The sequence below is a fragment of the Seriola dumerili genome, unplaced genomic scaffold (genome assembly GCF_002260705.1).
Source record: "Seriola dumerili isolate Sdu_G_001 unplaced genomic scaffold, Sdu_1.0 BDQW01000002.1, whole genome shotgun sequence".
In the NCBI taxonomy this organism is placed as follows: Eukaryota; Metazoa; Chordata; class Actinopteri; order Carangiformes; family Carangidae; genus Seriola; species Seriola dumerili.
In genome coordinates, this window is record NW_019174257.1 from 10,154,096 (window position 1) to 10,180,058 (window position 25,963).

Here is a 25,963-nt window from a genome sequence, read left to right on the forward strand (position 1 = left end):
CCCAGTGTTTCCTGTTTACAATTACATCTTCATTTCTACTTAAATTCAATACATGTTTCTTACATGCAGTTAATGGATTGCAGTAAAACTCAAGGTTATGTGTGGTCTGCTAGTTCCCCTTCACCCCTTTACTCCTTTACTATGGTTTGAATCAAGAATGACATATGCCAAGTGTATTATGTAACAAATAACAGATTGCATGTCTTCAGATGAAAAAATAACAGATGAGACAGAGGCGAAGAATGCCACAACACAAAGTATCCTGTTATATGATTTTAACAGATACCAGCGAGCCAATCAGAAACATGCACACTATATTGCTGCTTTGAAATATTTTTTTGTAATAATCTGAGCATTTCCGTATTTGTTTATGGAAAATCTAAACCGGAAATATGTCACCTCTGACCTCAAACGTTCAAGCAAGTAGGAAAAACATGGACGACTCCTGTAAAGTTTATGTTTAACTGCTCTTGACAACCAGAGACTTATTTTACCTCTGGTAAAATTGTATTTTACCAGGGTGCTGGTTGTGTTCATTAGGCCATACTGCAAATCAAACTGAAAGCATCCAGGCGTGGAAAACTAATGTTTGTTTCCTCTTGACTGTGCCATCACACTGTGAACTTGTGTTTGAGAAAACATGAAGAAAAGCAACTAATGACGTCATGGCGTCCATCATGCTCTACTCTCAGGACAAAACTTCACAATCCAATCCAATTCTATTTATAAAGCACTTTTTACAAGCTCTAAGAACAGCAGAATTATCAGTATGTTGTCTGATCCATTCGTATTGAGGGGCATTTTGAATAGTCAAGTCTGCTATCAGGGATTTACAATTATGATTACAATTTTAAATACCAAATAAAATTATTTTCTCTTTTATAGTAGATTCTGATTAAAAGGAAGAGTATAAGCAACAAAGCTTTGCCTTGCTTTGTCCTCCACAACCCCAAAAACGTGTTTTAAGATTTGACTTGCAGTTTAGGTCTCACAGCCCTATAGTACCAAATTTTAGACTAGCATGTTTTCACATTTCCATCTAGTACAAACTGACACTGACAACATAGTGCCACCTCGCAAACTAAATGTAAAAGCCGAATCTCACGTCTATATTATCTTTATGTTTCATTCCTGTATAAACAAGCAAAATTTAAAAATCCATGGATGTGTGTAAAATGTTAAAGAAGCTGCATTTCATCATGGACTTTGGTCCTCCCTTTCTCATGAGCTCAAGCTATTAAAACTCTTAAGATCAATAATAATAATCTTGATTACATTGGATCTATCGAATGGCTTTTAATGCACCCGTTTCATATTCAAGCCCAGAATTTACAAATGACGGCCCTGTAGTGGCAGCAATAAACATATGAGGATGGCCTCATAAGGGAGGTTGGATTGACGTGATCATGTAGAAGTTAAGGGGCAATCAGACACAGTGACGTAGGAGACAGTGGAACCCACCTGTAAAGAGCACATCTCCTCCATCCAGTGTGGCGTTCTCGTCAGTCATTTCCACAATGTTGAGACTCAGATCCTTCAGAGCTCCTTTCATGACCTCCGTCTAGAAGAGACACACAGGGATTCACTCAAAACATCTGCTGATATTAAACAAAAGACTGACTCACGATGACGTACAGTAAGTTAAACCATCAGCATTTCCTATCTTCAGGAATATTATGATGCAGTCCAGTTCTAATCAGACATCTGTAAACAAGAGAAAATCAGTTTGAGGATTTTCACTGGGTTTCTTGTAATGGCACAGTATTTAGCGGTACCCAGGTTCTTGAGATTAAGTGCAGTGAAACAAAACCTTTTCTCTCCAACAGGTTGTGATGACATCATTTCAATGGGCCATGAAATGATGTCATTTTGGAGGAAGTATGTTAAAACTTTTACAAGGCAGTGGCTGCGGAAAATAGGTACGCTGAAGGACCAACACAAACTCTACAAAATGCCTCTTCCTGTCCTCGTGTTCCTGGTCATCTGTCTTTCATATGTTTATAGGCAGGAAGTGCAAGGATGGCTGCCACCCAAGTAACATTAGCATATATTATGAAACGCATTCAGTGGATGGAAATTTACAAGAAAGTCCACAATTTCACCTGCATGTCGTCTCTCTTGCTTAACCTGAAACCTGAGGAAAGAGCAGGTCTTTTTTTGGCTGAACTTCGGCTGGTCTGCTCTCCTGTCTGACCGCCCAGTGAGATTTTACTGTCCTGTGTTTGGGGTTCCTGCGGGAGTAGTTTCCAAGGCCAGTCATGTTAGCGAGAGCATCAGTGTTTCCACAAGCCCTATCTCACTATGACCTCAGCCTGCTCACTGTGCTTTTTGGCAAACACAATGCTTCTGCTTCTCCTCATTTGTGGAGGGCCTAACCATGAGGTCATCCAGGTAGACTGCCATGCACTTCCAAGATAACACAATAGAGGCCTGTATATGAACAAATGCCCCTTTCCTCATACCTACACACACATTTATGCACAAATACATACGCAGGGGTACCGTACAACCAATAACTACAGGCTACTATTTATTTACACATTTCTACGTGGATGACTGCTTCTTTAAATTTCGTTATGACCGAATGGCTCACAACCACAATGGCATCTTTCCAATCCATTTACTTTCCAGAAGTGAGACACTGGAATCCCACAGAATAATCAAACTTTCCTCCTCCATGTTTCATCTTCACTGCGGGCGTCCAGCTCATCTTTCTGCTTCAGTTCACCAGGAGGAACACAGCGTCCTTCCAAGTAACTGGGTTCACAAATGCATTAGTGGTTTCTTTAAAAGCTCTGGCAGCAACACAGCATGCAGCATGTTAAGTATAGGTAACAGTTAATCCCTCTCATTTTTGTTGTTTGGGCACAGCGAAGGCAAGCCAAGGCATCGCCAGGGCACCCTCTCTGCTTTTCACTTTGTTCGGTTTGTAGATGTGTTGGGTGGCAAATTAAAGTAAGGTTTCCAAGAAGTAAACAATCCAGATGATTGATGAGAACGTATGCTTTTGAGGTTTGTTATGTTGTCTTTGCACGTCACTGCTGTGTGGTCTTAGCTGGCCCCAACAAAGTTATTAAAGAACCATCAATGACTCATGATATGAAAGGAAATGTCAGTCAAATGAGTCAATTCAGACACTTTTTTCATAAAAATGTTTTACATGTCTGTGCCCATCAGCTGAGAGGCCAGTGTCCTCAAAGGTGAAGAGCTGATTCTATTTGTCTGTTGTGATTGGATGTGCCTTTACTTGTTAGCCAAAGTTTAATGCCACGCTGTCATTATCATTGACTCCTTATTCCATTTTTAACTCAGCAGCACTCTGGAGATTCCACTATCACAGTGGTCGTGTGCCCAGGAATCTGCTGGACTGCGTGAGGCAGCCCTTTACCTCAGCTCTCTGGCATTTCCTCTGACATCAGTGGAGGTGATGTGACCAAAAGGGTGTTTAGTCCCCCCCCCCCACCATGTGAAACGTAATGGCCCCTATAGACAGACGGCAGTAGGGTATATCTGCTCTGTCTGTTGTGATGCCACAGAGCATCAGTTTGGCAGTCCTCCCACGTGGATGTGAAAATCGCAGCTAACGTGTTTGTGTGAGAGATTGAGTACGCATGGGAAATAAGATGTAGATAAAGAAAAAAAAGCAAAGATTCTTGTGTAAAAGAATAACTTGAACAAACTGAGGAAAGTATAATGAATTCACCACATTTGGTGCACACTGAGGAGAAGATTGAGTGTGGTGATGTAATGATCTTGTGTATATAGTTAGTGAATACTTAGGCGTATCCTGAATATACAAAGATAAAGTACAGACTTACTGTAATTTATCACTTTCACAAAAACTATTGCTTCAATCCTTCAAGGAAAAAAAAAAAATCCAGTAAAATAATGTAAAAACAACATTCTGTGAACCTACACTTCTTAAAGCAGACATGATCTTATCAGTCCCAGTAGGATCCACCCCCACATCAGTTTCCAATGTCTTAAACCTGCATTTTACATTGGTCTCCTGTACACAGGTGTAGCTTTATTCTGCTCAGCTGTCGGTCAAGACACACTCAGCTGTGTCCTTGCACTGAGGAACCAACTGCACTGTTTCCCACAGAATCAGCTTCTATTTGTGGTGGTAGCTGACGGACGGACGGACAGACAGACGGACAGACGGGGGGTGTAATACAGCATTAAATTATTATATATGATATTATTAAATGATCCTGTGTATAAGGTGCTGATCTGCAGATATTGTAATTGCCAAGTACTTAAAATAACTGACGTGAGACAAGAAGACCTCCACCTGTCTACACTCTTTATAATGTGTAGAGCACGTTTTGATGCAGCGATCAGCAGGTTGAAACAGAAACAGTGAGTTCACCGGAGCAGATAATGTATATAGTTGTGCATAGTTGGCAGGAGTGCACACTTTTCCTGCTGTCACATCCATTTTGAGGTTCAATGAGGTTTTTGTTCTGACTTACCTCTCTGCAATCACTGATATCACAAGCTGTTATTTATCAAAGTTTTCAAAACTCCCCCTGTAATCAACACATTTCTGTCCAGAAGACTACAGCTGAATGGAGGCATCACACAAATCCTAATAAACTCTCTGCAGTGTGGGAAAGTCCCAGGGGGGTGAAACTGAATATGTATCAGTGAATATGACAGTGAGTCAGATCCTGCATCTTGATTATTGTAACACTACATCAAACAGTACCTGAACCTTAACCCTGTCTGTTTGTTAAATGTACTGTACGAGAGTCACGTTAGTCACTGTCAGAAAAATGGAGAATGTCCAATGTTTCTACAATAAAGCAACCAGTGAATGTAACTGTATTATAATAATTATTGTTTATGAGTTCTGCTATAGGTTGTGGGCAAATTAATAAGTGCAGGAATCACGGCTGACAGAGCTCTGCTGGCTGCTCCATCGTAGGAAAACGATTAGCATGCCAGTGCAAGTCCCAAATAGCTCCCCACAGATACACTGCTAATTAGAGAAGATTAGCCTTGAAAGTTAATATCCTGCAACTTCCCCTTGTGGTTCATATTCTTTCGTTCTGATGAAAATAAATCCATCTGTTGGGTACAGTCACCTTTTTCAGGTCCACCAGCCATTAAGCCAGGTATATCTTTGTCAATAAACCTTACTGGTTTGTGGAAGTCATACGTGCTCATTATCTTCGTGGCATAAAGTATATAGATCAATTAACTGTCAAGCTGAAACACTCAATTATGGTCAACAGTAAAGTGGCAGCTTTCAAAGGAACAGTATTAACATTTCGGTATCATATGAGAAGACTGATATCACCTTCATGTCTGTATGGTACACAAGGCTAGCTGTTTCCCCTTTTCAAGTCTTTGTGCTAAGCTAACTGCTGCTAGCTGTAGATTAAGTGCTGTGTCTCAAATACTTGCAGTACACTGTGTACACAGTATACTCACTTCCGTAGTTCGTACATTTCAGGGAGGTTGTCCCAAATCAAACTGCAGTCGTGCACTTTACTTTCCTTTGTGTGCACCCTGTGCCATCAGTGCTGACGACATATTCTCCTTCTTCGTTTGCGTATACGTCGATGGTCCTTCCCCATCTGCTTCACAGCAGCTAAGATAGTGACCGGCGAGGATGAGCAGAAACACACTTATGCACTCAAAATAGCAAGTGTGAGAATACAATGAACATGTACATGAATTGAGACGCAGCAAAGGTTTAGCATACAGACATGAGAGTGGCAGGGTAATTCTAATATAGCTCTAGGCAAGAAAAAAAAAATCAAATAGGCATATTTTCCAGAATGTCAAGTTATTCCTTTACAAGTGCTGACATTTCAAGCACCACATGATGACCTTTGACTAAATCTGAGATTCTTTTTTTTACCAATTAAAATCGGTTCAGTGTTTCTGCCTTTGCTCTCCTCGTTCACCCTCTCTCTCTCTCTCCCTCTCTCTCACACATTCCCTATATTCTCTTTAGACCCTCGTGGCAAAGTCAAGAATGCTCCTACAGTGGCTTCCCATGCAGAGTGCCCTATTATCTCTCACTGTGAGGGACATCCAATACCCCATCTTGCCTTGGTGCCAACTCACTTTGCCAGCACCTCCTTCTCTTCTCCCTCCAGCCCTCCTGTGCTCTCTTCATCTCTCCTCTTTTTCCCCTGAGTGCTTGGCCAGGCGACATGCTGTTAGCCAGCACCCTGCTTTGAATGAAAAAGGCCTTTTAAAATTCATTAGGGGCAGAAGGCTCCGAGGGCCAGTCGGTCTGCCTGCCACATTCCTGCCGTTCCAGCACAGGACAGGGGAGACGGAGCAGAGAGAACAGCCTTTTATTTGGGGCTTTTTATGGACCCCTTCTCCCTTCTCTCGCCCCTGGTACCCGTGGATATCGCATTCTGCTAAAAAGGACCATCAGTCTGATAGGGCATGGTGCATTTGGAAAGGGAATGGAGTACACAACAATAGCATTCCTGAAGGTCATCCTAGCCTCCCTACACCAGGCAACAGAGTCCCACGCTCCGACATAATGGGGATACAGCATTCCTCTGAGCTTCACACGCAAGGAGGTTAACCTCTTTAAATGACAGTTATCAGCTGCAGTTTGTGTATCAGTGTCTCGTAATGCCAGACAGTTACAATCTGTGAACACTATATTATCACCTTATAGTGTTGATATATCACATGTGTTAGCAACCAGTTGCCTGTTTACTTATCCAGTAGACATGGAGCACCATTAGCCTTTAGCTTGAGACATATTTCTGGACACCAAGCAAATATCCAATATACACTCTGCTTTTAGCTCTGCTTTGGTCTCCACCAACTCTTCAGAAGCTAAATGCTCAACTATGTTCACTGGGTAGTCGGTATGTCAAAGCTTTCTTTGCTAAAAACATCCACTTGTTGCAGCAGGAAAATCAGCGACCCCTTTCATATTACACAAAGTAATCTCACCCATTGTTAGTAGAAAAATATTGACTAGTATAGCTTTACAGCTACTTGTAGAAGCTGAAATGACTCAAACACGTCAGAAACAGTCAATAAAAAGTTGCCGTCTATGTGTAAAAACAAAGATAAAGAGAAAAAAGTGACTTGCTTGTATTGACATATGGGCACAAGTTTGAAGAATGAGTCTTGTGCGTCATAGCCAAAGCTTTGGCTGGACATCCGGGACACAGATGATGATTGTAACAGATAGCAGAGACCTAATGCCTAATGTTCAAAGACCGGTGGAGTACAGAATGGGAATAATGACTGCATTTCAAGGCAATCGACCGAGTGGAATTTAAAATAAATGCACAGACCTCATTAGCTATGCAGCAACTAGGTGGATAAGGCTATCTGAACCTTTTAGGTATTAAGTCTCTGACATCATGGAGGAAACAGAGAGATGAATCCCTTTGTTTGCTGAGAAGTGTAAGTGCGATTAAATGGCTCAATTATAGATTTGTCAAAAGTTTGCCAGAGGCAGCTGTTTCACTGAGTGCTTCTTTATGAGGACTGCCTGAAGGCTTGAATAAATGGCAGCCATGAGGGAGACAACCTACAGAAGCTGTTCTGACAGGTCTATTGTTACATTCATGCACTTCTTACACTCCATTGCATACTCACATGCACACGCACAGACAGGCGCACACATGCATACACACACACCCACACAACACAAAGGGGATGCACAAAGTGTGTAGTTCGGATATCGGAAATCAATTTTTTTTCCCCCCAGTCTTTCTTACGGGAAAAGTAATCACAAAGGACACACAAAGCGCTCACACATGAGTCACACAGGTGGGTGCATACACGGAAAAAAGGGCCCAGTCTGATTCTGTCATGGTGGTCAAATGGCACATTCCTGAAAGCAGCTAACTGCAAGACTTCGCACTGACACAGCCTGTAACGAAAGTATGAAATAACAACATCTCATTTAGTAGCAGCCAAGAGAAAACAAACCCTCAATGGCCTGTCCTTGCATTATCTAAACAAATCCTTGGTGTATGTTGGAACATACCTGTGGTTAACCAAGCCATGACACCTCCCACCCCCCACCCCCTTCCCTCTGATTCCCCCCATCAGCTTTAAGATTACATAAATGTTGAGAAGTAGGTCAATGTGAAGGCGTGCACAGTTAACAGTAGCGGATCTGGAGACCCTCGCAGCACATCAACCACAAGGATCTGGCAGTCTGCCCCAGTAAAAAAGCTTCAGCCAAACCCACTGCGCTGTCAGACTGCTTTCAGTTGGGGCTCCCAGGATATCAGGGCTCCAAGGAGGAAAATGCCACGCTTTAGCCCTGCTTGGACACATTTACAGCCGTCTGAATGGTGGAGATAGCCGACAATGCCAAGATTACACAAATCAATTGAAAAGAGACTGAGGAACAAAGTAAAAGTGCAGGGCATTATGGCTCTGATTGTGAAATGGTGTATCTGTGGTGTGTGTGAGAGATGATTGCATTTAAGAGAGCTGAGAAAGACTGTTGTACTCTTCATGTAATGACATAAAAAGAGCGGATGACTGGCTGTATAGAAACTCATTAAACAAGAATAAAGACTTCTCTGTTACTAGTTGTCTATTATTGCTCCAGTGGCTCTTCATTATCTAGTCCTTTCATTATTTTTGAATAGAAAACCAAAACTGGAAGAGTGTACCATAATTACATCTCATCATGAACATTTTAATGTGTCCTGGGTTGATGATACAAAAAGACCAACAGAAAGCAACAGAAATAGTAATTTCTAATGTTTGTAAAAGTTTAACAAAGGGTTATAACACAAAACAATAACCCCCGTCTGTATGAAGCTTCAAGAATCTAGGTTAAATTTTCCAAATTGATTTTAAAGCTACAATAGATAATCATAGAAACTCTTACACATCTTTAAAGACTTGCGCTCTTTTACTGATAAACACTGTAACTACGGGGCTTCTTAGAAATCTTTAAGGATTAAGGAGAAACTGTTGAATAAGGCTTGTAGAGTCACTCTTAGATAATGCTCTTAACCTCTGCAGTCATCCGTTATCAGGTCCGGCACAGTTTCCGAGCAGGACAGCGAATACATCAAGAATTTAGTGGTCACTGTCAAATGTTCAGGTGATATGTAGTAAAAAAGAAGGGAAATGAAAAAAAGGAAATATTGAACAACTTCTTCAATAAAGGAGTGACTTAAGTAACATCTTTTACTGTAACACCTTCCTGGTCATAGTGTGCACTCACATAGAAAGACACCCAAGCAGAGCCGAATACTGCAAAAATAAACAGAAATATGAGTCTGTTTGACAAGTCCAAAGTCTGTCCCAGAGCAAATAAAGTACTCGCTCCAATCAGCGGGGCTGTAAAGAATGTGTCTGCTGCCTACCTCTCACTGTGACGGCTCCACAAATACAGGAGAGCTGCAGGCTAGGAACTGTTGGAGAGCAGAGGGATGGAGGCTGCTGGCTACAAATGGACATGAGCCTCCACCATGGGGAAAAACAGAGGGGGCTTCAGTAAATACATCTCCACTTGGCACTGACTCCTCCATGTTTATTAGGTTTGACCCCCACAGACTGGACCTCTATACCCAAACAAGGGAGAAAAGCCAATAAACTCACCTACCTCACGGAGAATTACAGTTCACCCTTGCCTGACTACACTGATCTGATAAAAAAAAAAAAAAAAAATATATCTCAAACATCACTGCATTACCTAAAAATGAAATTACCACAGACGAGAGGATTTATTACACATTACATCCACAACCAAGAATTCATGCTGAATTGCTGCTTTTTTTTTTTTTTTGAACAAATAATCTGGAAACTTGCAGCACTGCAGCAATGCATGCTGACTGGACATCAGCAAAGGTTGTTTGTGCTCAAGATGAACAGCCTGTAAGCCCTCCAGGTCACTCTGCTCTATACCACCGACAAGTGACGCCAATAAACTGCTTTTATAACCAAGATTTCCTGTGCTGCATGACATCAATTGGAAAAAAGTGAAATATTCCAAACATTGGAGGCCTGACTTGAGCACTGTGAGTGCTAGCATGGTTAAAGGTCATTCCACTCTCCTCCAACATTTAACGCGGGGCTATAAAGCTCCTCAGCTCCTCTCTGATGAACTGCGATTTATACTTAAGCATTTGCTTGATGTGTTATCGTCCAAAGCAATAAAATACCAATAGCTAAATCGGTCAAAACTCATATTTCAACATTACAGCAGGCACAGGACAGTCAGAGTTGTCCATGATGAGAACGTACAGAGAGAAGAAGCTGTGTGCTCTTTCCTCTTCCTCCCTTTCTTTTTCCTCGAGGGAAACCTGAGTGGGAAACCCTACTCGCTGTCACCTTTGGCCCCACCTGGGCTGACAGACACAAGACCACCCACGTCTCCAAGTAAAGGGTGACGAGGCTGGGAGTTCAAGGTGAGCACATTGTGTGTGTCAGTCACTCCATGTGCTACATCGTAAGTAAAAAAAATCTATGATGAGTAAGCGTGTAGTCTAAACCATGCCAAAACAAATCATGTTGTGGAAGTTTGAGTGTGATTTCCTCTCATATCAAATATCCACACTAGTTTCCATTAATTTAATCATGAAAAATAATTTAAACTTGCTTGAGTTGTGTAATTCATCGCACTAAACATCAGGGCTGCTTTGTTTTTGTTTGACTTGAAACATCATTATCATCAGGCACTGAGGGTCACCAGGCTGTTAATTGAATGTCATGTTGTACTGAATTAAACAGAATTTAATGGATGTCTAGAGGGGTAGTAAAATTATGTTCCCAAATCTAAATTCTGTATAAATGGTTAGAACAAAAAGGGTCAGTTCACCCAAATTGGAAATCACTTGGTGGTACCCACCCTAGTACAATGGAGGTGAAGGGATTTACATTTCTGGTGCGTAAAGCAGAAACAGGTTACTCTTGATAATCCACAGACATCATTGGAAACTGTTCATTGGAACTACTTTCTACCAAAGATAAACTGCCAATGGAAACTGTGTACAGTGTTCTGTGGATTTTCATAAGCAATGGTGACACTATTCCCCTTCAGTCTACTGGCAATGAGGCAGAAATCTCAGACGGGAATATCTCAGAACCTGGGGGAACTGCAGTGCAGTAATTTGGAGGACACAACCCTTGAAGTAACTCAAACGTGGTCTTTGAATGAGCTGGGAACAAAGTGTGGGATGCCTGAAATTTCTAGAAGCTGCTGTTGAACAATTAAACCAGACTGTATTGAATGACATTAGGAAACAGGAGGAACCGATGTATTATGGCAATATGCTTCAGTAGACGTCTGCCAGGGAAGTTCTGTGGAAGCACATATGATCAAGGACTAAAAGTTGAATGGAAAGTGGAATGCCTGACAACTGTCACCAGAAGTTAATTCCCATAACCTGTCAGGCTTTCCGAGAGCTGCGGTTCACCGCTTATTACCCCTACAGAATCAAAACTTGGCACCCGCCTCATGTATACCAAAGATGATTCAATTGAGATGATTTGAGTTGGAATCCCCATTGTGTTTGTTTTTGTTCCATGGGCCGAGGCCCCTGGAAAGCCAAAGTAAAAATACCGAGAGCTCCCACATATTTAAGCTGTTTCAACATTTGTGAGGCCCAAGGTGTGCCACAGAACGGAATGTCCAACCAAACACAGTCTGCAAAGGTTTGTCTGGATTTATGTGGCCCGGAGCCTGACCTACCATGGCCTTTTCCAGGGGAGGAGAGAGACGTGTTTGGTGCTTTGAGCGCAGTGCAGAGGAGAGAGTACAGAGCTACGAGAAGGGTCGAGAAAAGAGGCGGAGAGTTTGGGTGAGTCCCGTTAAGATCGAGTTTTTTTTTAAAGGCTTCCCCCTCTCTCTCTTTACTCCCCTCCCACGCAGGGAGTCCTCTTAGTGTATGGTGCCTGCTTGCTCTGAGAAAGAGGAACCCCCGGCTGAGGGGTCCGGGAAGCCACACATGTGAGGAGGGCAGGAAGGAGAGTCAGAGAATTATGACCTCAGTGAATATGAGGAGTCTGACAAGAGCTGCCCCAACATGTGTTTGTTTTTGTTCATGCTGTTGGCATTCTGAATATCTGCAAAAAAGCAAACCAGGATTTGGCAGTGAGGTTATATAACCGCGGTATTTGACCACCTGTTGAGGCCACACATAATGTCTAGATCGTAAAAAAATCTGTTGATGTCTTTTCATATCTGCATTCTTCTCATTGTTGAGGTGTTCCAGTGGTTGTTCCTCTTTGCTCTGTCCAGAATACTAAAAAGAACCTGGAAACACAGTGCGTCCTGCAGAAAGAAAACACCATCGTACCACACGGTTACACCCACGCTTTCCAAAGAATGCAATGGATGTGTTCCCAAAGGGGAAAAAAGTTGAATTTGCCAGGCAAAGTACAGACTAACGGCCCATTATGAGGGATTTCCCAAAACAGCCATGTGAAGTTAGATGTATGGGAGGGGCTGGTATGGAAAAATGAGGAAAAGGAGAATGTGTTTTAATCTTGTAAAGGGGAAAAAAAACAAGATGGGCCAAAAGGTTTCCCATAAATGTTAATGAAGGGCTTTCCCAGAAAGATTTTTTTCCTCCTTTCAGCATGAAACAAGAGGTCAGGTGCTAATGTTAACCAGCAGGGCTGGATCCAGAGACCTGCCTTTAAAGTATAATAGAAAAGAACCACGTGGACTTAACCATACTGCAGGGATTTAGCAGCGAGGAAGCAAACTTTGCATGATGATGTGTTAGAAGAACAGAGCAGGCCTCATACACGAAGAAGCACACAAATCTGAGAAAAGCCATGATGACCGCATCATTTTTTAATTTTATGAATAGGTCTTTACACACAGGTAGACCTCTGTAATGTCTCAGTATGTTTCCAGACAGCTGGTGTTGTGGCTGCACTGCAGTTGCTATAGTGAATATTTGGAAGGTTTATAAGCTGGTTTTGGTGGTTTGTTGCCCATTAGCAAACATAACCACTGCATGGTTGTTTGGGATTGCTGGTATATTTGTTAGCTTGCTTTCAGTTTTTTTTTTTTCCAGAATCAATATCTACTTCAGAGTTTAATTCAGGAGCAATTAAGCATTTCACAAGAAGATGGCCCAGGGTAGAAGAAGCAGCTTCAGCTAGTTCTAGGGCACCACAGATCAATATCATGTCTTGTGAAGGCACTGCAGTCCAAATGAAACAAATCATTTGTGTGTGAGGAGTCTATTAAATAACCTCAGTGACACAGTGTACCTGCACCACACACCCTGTGGGATTTAATTAATGGTTGTACCAGTCTGACACGCGTTAAAATTCATGACAGTGGAATCTGATCCGATCGTTCTTAGTCTGGGCTCAGTGCCTGAGTTATAAAATAAGTCCGTCAGATTTTATAATAAGATAAACAAAATTGTGCACCATATTTTTTTACCAAGGAGGAAGCAAGAACCAAATCAGAAACTGCACTGGTATTAATGCATGAATTGAACATAGACAAAATCATGGTCATGGTGGAACTAATGCACCAACTTCTTTGCCAATCTCTGATCTGTTGCAGAAAAATGGACACTTGTGAGTTCAGCCAATTCAGATGATGACACACACTGTTAGCCAGTCTAATCATCACCTCTGCTGAGAGTTGTGTTCAGCAACTGAGCCCAAGGAGGACGTTCTGTTCAGCATGAATATATTAGCTCTTAACTCCAGTTATTGTGCACAACTTTTTTTTTCTTTGACAGTGCGACAATCCAAAAGATTTTGACTTTGACATGCCAGAAAGGACACTAAAAGCTAGGGTCACTGGTACAAAGTGAGAATTACTAGTTATGTAACTGAGACACAGCAGAGGCAACTCTGAACTTATAAAATATTTAATAGTTATTTAATTGTTATTTAAGGCCACCTCCAAAGGCCAAAGCATTTGGCAATTCTACTCTTAGTCAATAAAATAGTGATTCCATTGTGTCAGTTTATAACAATGATGTTCATTTTAGTGAGAGGATTACAGTTAGTTACCCGTGCATATTTACTGTCCAGACAGTTTTACTAGTTGATATTCTATACCCATACTAATTTTACAACACTGAAAAGTTGCCTTCACTGCATCATTATATTCTCATGCCAAGATGGGCTGTTGGCTATGTGTCAGTCTCCATTGGTCCAGCTTATTAAAGTGCACTACTGATGTCATCATAGAGGCTACAGCTGTTTGAGGATGACTAAGCTGATAAAATGCTGAATAAAAATGGCAGGGATTTTACTGGTGGTGTTGAGAGGCCTTTGTGTACTTTCAAAATAAAAAGAAAAAAATTTGAGCAAGCCAAAGACATTTTTTTCTTATCATCTCAATGTGATCTGCACTGTAACTTGATGACTGATGGTGCTCGCAGCTGTGGTTGCCTGCTAGCTTGTCAGTAAGTCTGCAATCTTGGCTGACCAGTAATCCTGTTATTCCTCTACTTGGCCACCACAATCACCCAGCTAACTAGTCTGAGCCCAGTCCCTGGCAGTCTGCTTCTGCTTTCCTGTCAGTGATAACAGCCTGCCAGCAGTCAGGCCCGTCCAGCTATGTCTTTGAAGCTCCACATGTAACGCATGTGTGTGTCTAGGAGGGCCACAGCCACTCCCTTCCCTACCCTACCCTCGCACTGCTGAGGCCTGGGCTCACAAGGCCACAGAGCTCGCCTCTTACCCCGGGGCCTCCATGCAAAAACATCACCACTGCTGCAATGAAACGAGACAGACTGTAATGGAAACGGCACACTTTCCAGACACTTGAGGGAATAGCAAGCATCTCCGCCTGAACCCTGTCAAAAAAACATACAGTCTACCAACCCTGCCCCCCCCCCCCCTCCTCCCACCCTCTCTGCTCGTCTGGACAATGGGACATATTGTCTTTCAGGAAATAACTGGGCAGGTTATAAAGATCATGATGATTGGAGATAATAAACCCTCAAGTGAGAGGATTTTTCAAAAAGGTAACAAAAACAATGAAATGCCATATTCATACAGGATTCGGCATTCAGTATGTAACTGCAAGGTTTTGTGATGCAAGGTTCCACAATATTACTCAGTTTGGGCGGTGCAGACATTCCTTAGACTCACGTCTGTGTTTTGTGTTGCATATACATCATTGATTGTGATTCACAAACCGGGAGTTTAGACCTCCCAGAGAGTCATGGGATAGTTTAAATAATGAAGCTAATAATGAAACTAGTGTTAGTGTGTGAACTCTTGAGTTATGGCCAACAATGTGTTTTGTCGCAGTGACCTTGACCTTTGACCTTTGACCACCAAATTCTAATCAGTTCATCCTTGAGTCAAAGTGAATATTCATACCAGATTTGTAGGGATTCCCTCAGGGTGTTCCTGAGACACTGCATTCACTGGGCCAAAAACATGCTTTGTGAGGTCACAGTGACCTTGACCTTTGACCTATGACCACCAAACTCTAACCAGTTCATTCTTGAGTCCAAGGGAATGTTTGTGCCAGATGTAATAAAAATTCCCCCTGGACGTTCCTGATGTATGTTCACAAGAACATGAGGTAATTTCCCTTGGTCTTACACTGGCACTCTGTGTTGTAGAGCTGCCATGGTTAGTTGATTAGTTGTTTAGATGATTGATAGAAAAATTACTGACCATCTTTTGCCCCAAAGGGGCTGTTACACCAATGGGCCATTGTATATGGTGAAGGGCTTTCTCTGTCATCTCATAAACCAAACGATTAATCAAGGAAGGAATCAGCAGATCAGTTGATAATGAAAATACACAGTTTGCTGTGGCCCTACTGTATGGTGAACAACAAACAGCGGGACTGTTTGTGCACAGACAAACAAGGAGCCCTGAGCTGAGACTGGGGCTGAACTGTAACTTCAATCTAATGCTCAGCTTACAAAGGTGTTATTGTACAGAATTAGACCCCATAAGCCTGAATGACCTATTTCACCTTAGAAAACATACTGTGTGGTGACAGACATGTGGTTTTGTTACAAACTAGTTCAGAGTTTCAGACAGCCGTTGATCTCATATAAGTTGCAGTCTCATCTAATCTGCACCTGATTTGGGGGTTAAATTAGAAAACAACCTACACTGGGTCTACCAAACTGCAATGTTAAATCCTGCTTTTGGTGTCAGGATAACGTAATTATCTGTAGGTGTCCACATTATATTTGAAACAACAGTGTAAATGAAGAAGTGTTGAAGTGAAATCCTGGTATCTGCTATAGGTGCATCACAGATTAGAGCAGAAGCTATAAGGTGAAGAAGCGTGTCATTCCCTCCCCCCTCCTTCATTTCACCGTTATAGAACTGGATCGCATTTCAACCTCACCCCCCCTCCATCGGCCGCCTTCCATCTGATAACATATAGAGCTGTTGAGAAGCTCTTAAACCTCGCCATTCTTCACATTCTCAGGATTCTGGATGGTGTGACCTCATTGGGTGAGCAAAGCTGGTAGGAAAATAGCCCCCGGCCCAGCCTTTGCTTCAACATGGAAACATAAGCTAACAAAGAATGCATGACTATGTGCAAACTTGACTGTGGCTGCACTTGTGAGTGAAAACAACATCTTTTCCTAAGTGTGTTTTCACTCCAGTGTGCAGATTGTAGATTCTGTAGGTGCAAATGTCAAATGTAAGTGTGAGCATCACACACTCACATTGGCTAACACACTGCACTGCACCTATCTGCACCTTGTAAGAACTGCATCAGACTGACAGAGCAACTATGTCAGTCAAAATCTAAAATGATTGAAGTTGACATTGTGGACATTTGGCAGCAATGGACATTTCAGATAATGATACTGTTGGAAAGCGGAGGCCACGGTGAATCTAAAAATATCTGTATCACGTCTGTGTGTTCAACTTTGACTAGGCTGACTCCCGAGAAGGAGTCTGATTATTCATGCAAATTGCAGCAATTGGCCACTGAGGGTTTTAAAGTACCTTAACTGCCTCCATGAGCAGTGAGTCACATCTACTGCTGCTGCTGCTGCTCCAGCTGCTGACCGTGTTGTGAAGGCGGCCAAATCAGCTGGCCAAACTACAATAACTACATTTTCCTGCTGCTTTTAGAGCATCGGCATGCCCCACAGCAGTATCTTTACCACACGCATCTCTCCTTTCAACTTTGAAAAAGCTTTTCTACCATCATCCTGTTCTCTGTCAGTATGCACCAAGCTGATGTAGAATTCTGTCTTGCTGTTGATTTTCTGCGCCCATGCCAACCAGGAGTTCTGCAACTACAGGAATAAGATGTGTTTATTTTTGACAGGCTAATGCTAGAAACCCAATATAACAAATGATTTGCCAGAGAGCAAAAAAAAGAAAAAAAAAACGTCCTGTCTAATAATTTGATGTTTCAAATTGTAGAAAAAACAATTTGAGACGTATATGATGAAATGGGTTTGATACAAATTATGACATAAAAACTATAATTTAACAACGTTAAGCAGGATGAAGAGATTTTCGACAACTAGTGGGAAAGAATGCAACAAAAAAAAACCTTGTAGTATCATTGATTTAACACCAGTTTGCTAAAATTTACTTACAGCATGGCAGCTTGAGTATCCCATTAGATTCATGCAGATTCACATCTTAGTTCTGTTTTAATCCGCATGATCTCCTGAGAAAAATATCGTTCCTCCAATTTTGGTAGATTCTTGATTTTTGGTTCGCCTAATCATGCTGGACAGGCAGCAGAAAACTTTGCTTGTCAGAGCTCTTTTCCAGGAAACTGTGGCCTACAGTTTTCTATAGAGGGTTACCGTTGGGTGAGTGCTAATTCTATGGTTTGATACAATCACGTCATACAGATTTCACATTCAAAAGGAAAAAAAAGGGAAAGAATGAAAAGAAGCAGGATGAAGTAGCAGGTACAGGTAGAGCAGATGCAGAGGAAGAGGAGAGGGCTGATGATGAAGAGCAGGAGGTGGCAGCAGTTGTGTGGTAATGCTGGTCACAGTACTGACGCTAGAAAGCAATTATCTGGCTCTCTGCTTTATGGAATGTTCTTGGAATACAGAGCAAGGCGATCCATTAGGTCTGCTAATCAAGTGTGTGTCCCTGTGTGTGTGTTTGTATTTGTGTATGCGTGTATAAATGAGTTGCATGCCTCTCACTGGAGCACATAATTACGAGCTGGTGATAAAAAAGAGGAGAAGGGGGCATTGTGGGACAGCTGTGGTGTGAGTCGCCATTTCTACTGGGGTTTATTGAATGACCGTAGGTGGACGTGATTAACTACATAGCTGGGAGCTCAGGTATGCACTGACACACATGCAGGCGCATGCGCGCGCGCACACACACACACACACACACACACACACACACACACCCACACACACGCACCTGCATACAGTAGGCAGCACATCTGAAAAGTGCATCAGAGTTAATCAATACTCTATCAAATAAATACCAAAATCTGCAAATACTTAGAAAAATGGCACATGTACTCATAAAATGTCACATCGACCAAAATGAGCAGCACACACACACACACAAACCACAAATTTGGAACGATCAGCACATCAGATCAAAAAAAAAAAAAAAAAGAAAAAAGAAAAAAGAAAAAAAAAAGGAAAGCTGTTTATACTCATAACCAGGCTCTGAAAACATTCATTCAGTCCGGCTCTGCTGAATCATTTACCAAAACTGAGGTGGAAAAAAATATATAAGCACGGAGTCTGGCTTTTACGTAATGCCAGCAGCCAGTCAGTTAGAACCACAGGATGCATACAGGGAAGCAGAGAAAACAAACACTGAAGGATGTCCTTTCTGCATAGTTGATGCTTTTCCCAGCCACAAATACCAAAGTTCGCCCAGGACGCTGCAAAACAGATTCACTCTCAACCGACCTGCGATTTTACCTTATAAGGGTCTGAATACTTTAGGCCTTAGGTTGTGTGTGTATATGTGTATACGTGTCTGTCTGTGCGTAGGCGTCCTGGAGGAGCTACGTTAAGTTTTGGGGGGAATATTTCGCACAGCTGGTGAGACTTTGTTATCATCTAGAGATGGTGTCTCTGGCAGCATCGGCAGAGGTTTAGGAAAGCTTAAAGCAGATGAGGAGAAAATTCCACGGTTACCACTTGATCTAACATCATTCCATTCCTCCGGTCTATGCCAGCAACACACACACACACACACACACACACACACACAGACACAGACACACTCACATACACGTACAAACACACACAAAAACACAAACACAGAAAACCTCCTGGTGGTAGGTCTGAACTGGAACATTGTTGGAATTCTAGTAACCTCCGATCCAAAGCCTCCCTTCCTCTGCAGTTCTTGATCATTCTGCACCATTGAGGCTAATATATACTGCAGTCTGCTCCACCGCCACTGGAGGAAAACTGTTTAGCATTGCTCACATCTCAGGAAATGTAACTCTCTGATCATTGTTATTCTCTACCAATGCTTTGGTCTTTTTGCAGGTGGATTTTCGAAAGCATATCCTGCTGATTATTCTTCGCCTGAAAATTATTACCCAGTTGGTATTTGTTACTAATGGAGGAGCGAGTTTGTGGGTTTTGATACTGATCAAAGTACTAATTAAAAGTACTAATCTAAAGTCCCTCTTGTCATTCTGAAGAGATTAAATATTCTTGCTACAGCATCTACATTGCTAAAAGGTTGCTACAAATGGAGGCAACTGGCGGCTCTGAGGTTAAGACACATCCCATACTGTAAACTGTGATCATAACAGCCCTGGCTCTATTCCAGCCGGGGACCTTTGTTGCATGTTACACCTCCCTCTCTCTTTCCCTCACCATTACCATTCTGTATTTCTACTGTGACTTATCCAATAAAGGCAAAACCCTCTGAAAGAAATCATTAAACAGAGGCTTCTACAAATCCATAAGATTTCCTTTATCTTAGAGGAGGAGGATAAGAAGAAAATCATTTGAGAGACAAAGCTTTGAGAGAATGGAGATGGCTGAGAATTACAATTGCCTCTCCACCTAGGGAATAATTTGAGATCAGTTCTATGCAGTATAAACGGTGTGTTCTGGGCCAGAGGAAATTGTTTTAAACTACTTTCATGAACTCAAAACAAATCCAAAGATTTCAACTCGGATTTCTTTACAATGATAGAATCAAATCTTTCATCAAACCATCTTCATTTGCAGAACATAAAAACCTGTACTCCTAAAATAACAATATTGAGTCTAGACTTGATGGCATATAGAGCCTCTGACATTTGCAGGATTTCATTTCAAGAAATTTGTAGGCAGACAGGGCAAACTAGGAAAAACTATTCAGGCTGTCAATAATGTTGTTCTGCCTGAGAAGAACACACAGTAGCTCATCTTGATATAAATATGGTCTTGTGTGACTTTCGGCTGATAAGCTTTGAGTACTGTGACGTGAAAGGGGAACACTAAAAAACCTGTCTGTTCTGCTACACATCTCTGTTTTTAGAGTGTTTAAACAGATTTGATCTTTCTTTAAGGCGAGAGCCGTCAGATAACTCACATCTCATATCTGTGTGGCTGCAAAAGGAAGTTGAGTCAAGTGAACCTACAGCAGATCAGATCTAATCATGGTAGTACTTGAGACACAGCTCCATGTCTGAAACTGCACACTGATTGAGTTGCCCAGACCTTTGAATAAACGTGACACATGAACAAGCAAACTAAAGTGCGCTCATTATGGCAAGCATGCGGGGGCAAAGCATGCCCATCGCTATGCCTTACAGGGACAAGGCCACAAAGTTCAACCTTGAGGTCGAGAGGACACACGCAGTACTTCCCAGAGACAGCACACACTTACTCAGCCATGCATGTGCACACACTCAAGCTGAGTCCAACCCTTAACGGTCTAATCAACAGCTGCTGAGGCACACATACATGAGTGCTGACTTCATGCCAACAATAAGAGTAATACCTCGCTTTGGAGTCACAGTTCAGGGCCATACATGATTACAAATACCTTTGTGAGTGGTGATAAACAAAGGCTGTTCATTTAGGGTCCGGGCTATGTTTAGCCCCCTGCTAAGGGTGTGCAGTCATTGGACTAAACAGGATCTTCATGGTGTAAAACACTTGACACACTTTCTGTGTGCTTACACCAGCGATGACATCAAGAGACAAAGTGACCGGCAGTCATTCATTTCAAATGATTGGAGTGACAAAGTGAGGAGTGGCAGAGAGTGTAGCACCAGCTGTCACGGACACGTTAACACATTCACTGAAGCGGAACAGTTCAACTTAATGCAAATAAGAGGCAGCACAGTGCAGTGTTGGCCAGCTGGAGGACAAATGCATCGCCATTGTTTTATTTCATTATAAAGTTTCTTTGGCTGTTATGTCCAGTTTGTCTGTTCCTATTAATTGCGAAATGCTCTGTAAAGCTAACTGTAGCTATAGTCAAGTTTATTTTTAAAATGAGTTCCTAATGGTTTACGTATACACGTACATTTACAAGTGATATAATGATGTAAAAATAAGAAATCGAAATACTTCTGAACAACGTAACACTACTGTAAGAGTCCATTTGTGTACCAAATAAACCAACCAATAAAAACAGCTACACTGGGTATAAGAAACAACTCGGAGGCAAATTCTGTCGTCAGCATGAGCACAACAGGTAGCTAAAAGGGACATCTACACTAAAAACACGCCCAGATTCATTAACCAACACTATATTTGATCACTGCCCTGGAGTAAAATCAAGAAAATTAATATTATTTTTCATTATTTAACTTGCCATTTATGTCAAAAGAGCAATGTCATGTTCACACTCACAGCCAGCAGTAAGTCGTTCTCGCCCGAGCCACATATGTAATACAAAAAGCAGCCTCTACAACTTGACAAACAAGTCCAAGCTTCCAAGGAGTCAGTCTTTTTCAGAGAAGGCTATTGTCAACACTTACCACTGTGCCCGAGAAGACGTCCAAACATTGGTCTCTGCTAACCAACACCTTCCCTTGATATCAGGCTAGACCTGCTGTGGTTGGTGTTTTCATTGGTGTGGATGGTGTTCTGAGAAGAACTTGCACAGGTCTGAAACTTTTTCCATCATAACAAGCTTAAGAGACTCTATTAGTGGAACGTAGAATCTTTGCAACTGTCGGGGACAGAGGTCTGGAGTAGTGCAATGATCATATGACTGAAAGAAAGGAAGACACCGAGCCAAAGTTTATGGAAAATGCAACAATCATGTGGACACTGTCTTTGGACAGCGAGTGAGTGTGAAAAATACCTGTCACACAGGATTATTTTGACATATTCTTGCTCTGTCCTCTCCATCTTCAATTCGTCATTCGTTTCCAGCTAAGCTCTCAGTACAGATGGCTCAAACTGAAAGAAACGAGGCTCTGCTCTATGAGTTCAGACCGTGCCTTATGTCTGTGACTAATCGTGACCCTGCTGGTTCAGTTCCACTTATTCCATCATCGTCTCCACAGACACCAAAACCCCCCGCTGAATGGCTCGAGGAATCTTCTAAACAGTTGCATAATGCAGTAGATTACAAAGGGAAGAAGTGAAACCGAATCACATGATGTAAACTGGCAATTTAACCATTTGTAGGCTTGAATTTAAAACAAATTAAAGTTCAAAAAGTGACCGACTGGTGACTGCAAATAGAGGAGGAACAGATTCAATGGAAAAGAGTCTGGGATGACTAAGACGCCATGGGTGACTTGGGGGGTGTTCTCCATTCGTAAAGGACCCAGGACGAACTTCTGCTCTGAGTTAATGGGCCGAGTATGACCAGCTCTATCCTTTAGCTCTAAGCATTGGAAACCAGGACCAAATGTTCTCATGCACCATAAAGGAAAAAGATCTGACAGAAACAATCTATTCGTACATCATTGCAAAACCTTTCCAAATCCCTTAAACTTTGTTATGATTTCCTACTCAATCTATTTAAGAGTTTCCCTGAAAAACGCCGATGGCTCTCATGTTGTTATCACCAGATGATGTCATGGACCCAATCTGAGAGGATTACGCAGATGGTGGGGAGAGCTGAACTGTGAGTTAGCCGAAGGAAAATGTGGATTCCTCTGAAAAACTATGGGAAGAATTACGAGGAATTTGGCTTCACATTAATCCATTCTTCTTACAGGGGAAGGTTTGGCTCGACACCAAATTGTTCCATTGTAAATGCTTATTTCCTCTAACAAAATTAAATTCCTTCTCAAGGCGGCAGGAAACAAACAAAAAGAATTAGTCTGAGACAATGGAGACGGTGCGTGCAAAATGCCACTCTGTGTCAGAACAATCAATTCAACGCACTCCGTCTCTTATGTTCCATTAGTCACTGTCCTTGAATGGGAATCACAATTGAGGTGGAAGAATGTAGCAGTTTCATTATTGCGATTCCACTTCCATTACATATCGACTCCAACAAACAACACAGTAAAAGCACGAAACATTTCCCAAGGACAAAAGTACAGCACATGACTAATAAGGTGATCAAAAGTGGTCTTGCGTGACAAACACCAAGAACGGCATCTTTTGTTTTGTCTAAAAGCACACATACTTTACATTCCTGATGTTTCATTTTAGTGCATTGCGTCCATCATAAAATAGCTATTAAATAAGTCACTCCATCCACTTCCTCTACTGACTCTTTGGTCACTGTGCTGGGCTCCATAAATGGTTTGTTCTTCATCTCTAGTCAGGGTTAATCCTCACTGCTTGACTTCTGACTTACCAGACAGCCTTTTAGGGTCAGAGCGGATGTGCAAGTATTCAAATCTGTTCCAGCTTCATATTTAGATGTCCTTGTATAGGTCTTGGTAAGAAATCAAATAAGTGGATTTCCCATAATATCAAAAATATTCCTTTAACAATACTGGGATGCAAGAAAAAAACTTCTTCTTCTTCTGCTATACAAAATTAGGTGAAGCAGGTCTTCATCTCCTGATTAATGTGTTACCACTAAGACCATGATATGAAAGGTCCAGAACAGCTACTAAAGGGAACTTGAGGTAAGACCATTATTTTTTCCTCAACATGTTTCTATTTGCTTTGTAAATTAGTGCAAAATATTATCTATTCAGGCCTCTGTAAGTAAATCAATTCAAGAAGCAGTAATACATTTAAATATCTGCAACCTGTGTGATGAGATTCCAAGTAGACAGTTTTGTTTTACAGGGTCAAAGGGCCGAAATAGCTGGAGACCACTGACGTAAATGATCAAGGAAACAACAGGTGTTTTTTCTACTCATTCCTAATCTATGAGTCTGAACGATGAGGCCATACATACGACACTGAGTCATGATCCATGCTGGCACCAGAGCCTTAAACGGTCAGTCTGTCCATTTATGCGTCTCCCAGTCATGCTGACTGGTACCGAGCAGGTGACAGCCAAGGGCGCTGTGACATTCCTGAGGAGACCTTGATGCTGCGGCGCCATGACAAGAGCAGTGCTGTGAGCCTGACGCGGGACTTTCCATCTGCTTGCAGGTTCTTCTGTAAATGTGGCCGGCGTGCCGACAAGCGTGATGTAATTGTTGAAGTCAGGGAATCTCATATATTGGTCAATGTCAGAAGTTCTGACATTTAATGTGTCGGTAAAGACGTAAAGATAATCTTTTCATAATCATCATATTTCAAAGCGTCACATCTTCTGTCCTCCTCTTAAATGTCACTGATACATCTATGGCCTGTAATTTACATTCATTTTAAAGATTGAACTGAACAGATTCAGTTCAAGGAGAAACACACTATAATGATACTGCTGCCTTTGTGCATATTCTGCACGAGCAGTTTAGTGACATCTGAGAGTCTGCAACGACTTCTGTGTTCCGCTCTTCTCTGGAGAACATCATAACCCTGTAGAGCCTACAAATGTTCACTTAACACATTTTTATCCCCTTTTTCAACAAAGCCACATAGAACTGGTTATGTACTGATTTAAGACATCTGTCCCTTTATAACATACAACATTTGGAAGGATTCATTGTGTTGTTAAGTTTGTGTTTCACTCTGAAATTGGATGATAGCAAGCTACTACTGTGAAGCTACACTGACAAAGAGGAGGTTAATTGTCTGTCTTGCCATAACTGGCACCGATTCTAGACTAGATGTTACTTTTTGTTCATGTTTTTTCAACTAAATCACTGGCAGCTCCTGCACATTAAAAGTTATGTCCGTCCTACATTATACAAAGTAGTGTCTCATTTTCATGGCACCACATGTGGTGACTGCAAATGACCAGACTGTTCAGACTCAAAGCAACTGGTAATCCTGTAAGAACATCAGCCCCACAGCTGGTTTACTGCTTTTGTGGTCACTGGAATTTAAGTGATATTAACAACTTTTTAGTACCCGCCCACACAGATACTGAACCAATCAAATAACCGACATTAGGCTGTCATTACCAGTCAGAGCCAGAAATCCACGCCCCCTTGAGAGCACAAATGTAGACGCTGTCACTGTTGGAAAAAAAATTACAATTTTGACCAAACAGGTACATTAAGTCTAAACTAACACCCAGGACACAAACTTTGAGTCAGATTCTCATCACAGAGAAGCATCACTGAACTGTTGAAAATTCAAGTCAAGAAAATTCCGTTTGTGCTCAGGCTTGAAGATTATTTTTGAAAGAAAGAGGTCTCAGCATATGGCAAAAATAACCGTTGTTTCTTTACATTAAACTAAATCTTTATCAAAGCCTTGCAGATTTATCATGGTCACTTTGTTCTAAGAGATGTAGTATAGTTTTGCCTGCTGTGACATTATGTAATTCTGACTTGCACTATGCACGAAAACAGTCAAAAGTAATTGAGCTTGAGTCCATAATGTGAAATTGTGCATTTAATTGTAGTTTATGATTACTGTACTTTCTCCAATTTTTCCATCAGTCTGCACATTATTTCTATGAGTATGACCTAATGAAATGCCACAAAATGTCACACCAAACAATATATTTAAAAAATAAATAAATAAATAAATAATATGTGGATCAATAGAGACGCAGTAATGGAGCCACAGACTGATTTGCTGTAGGGCTAGTGTGACAGTAATGACTATTATCCATTTGAAAAATTATC

General features: G+C 41.6%; 1 protein-coding gene across 3 annotated transcripts in view; it reads right to left on the bottom strand.

The window, feature by feature from the left end:
• The window catches only part of ddah1 (dimethylarginine dimethylaminohydrolase 1), a 79,765-nt gene that overhangs the window by 20,186 nt on the left and 33,616 nt on the right, over nt 1-25,963 (bottom strand). For all 3 annotated transcript variants that reach the window (XM_022750213.1, XM_022750385.1, XM_022750298.1), the window contains one exon: nt 1,462-1,561. In XM_022750213.1, coding sequence (XP_022605934.1) covers nt 1,462-1,561 — 100 coding nt within the window. The remainder of the gene's footprint in view (nt 1-1,461; nt 1,562-25,963) is intronic.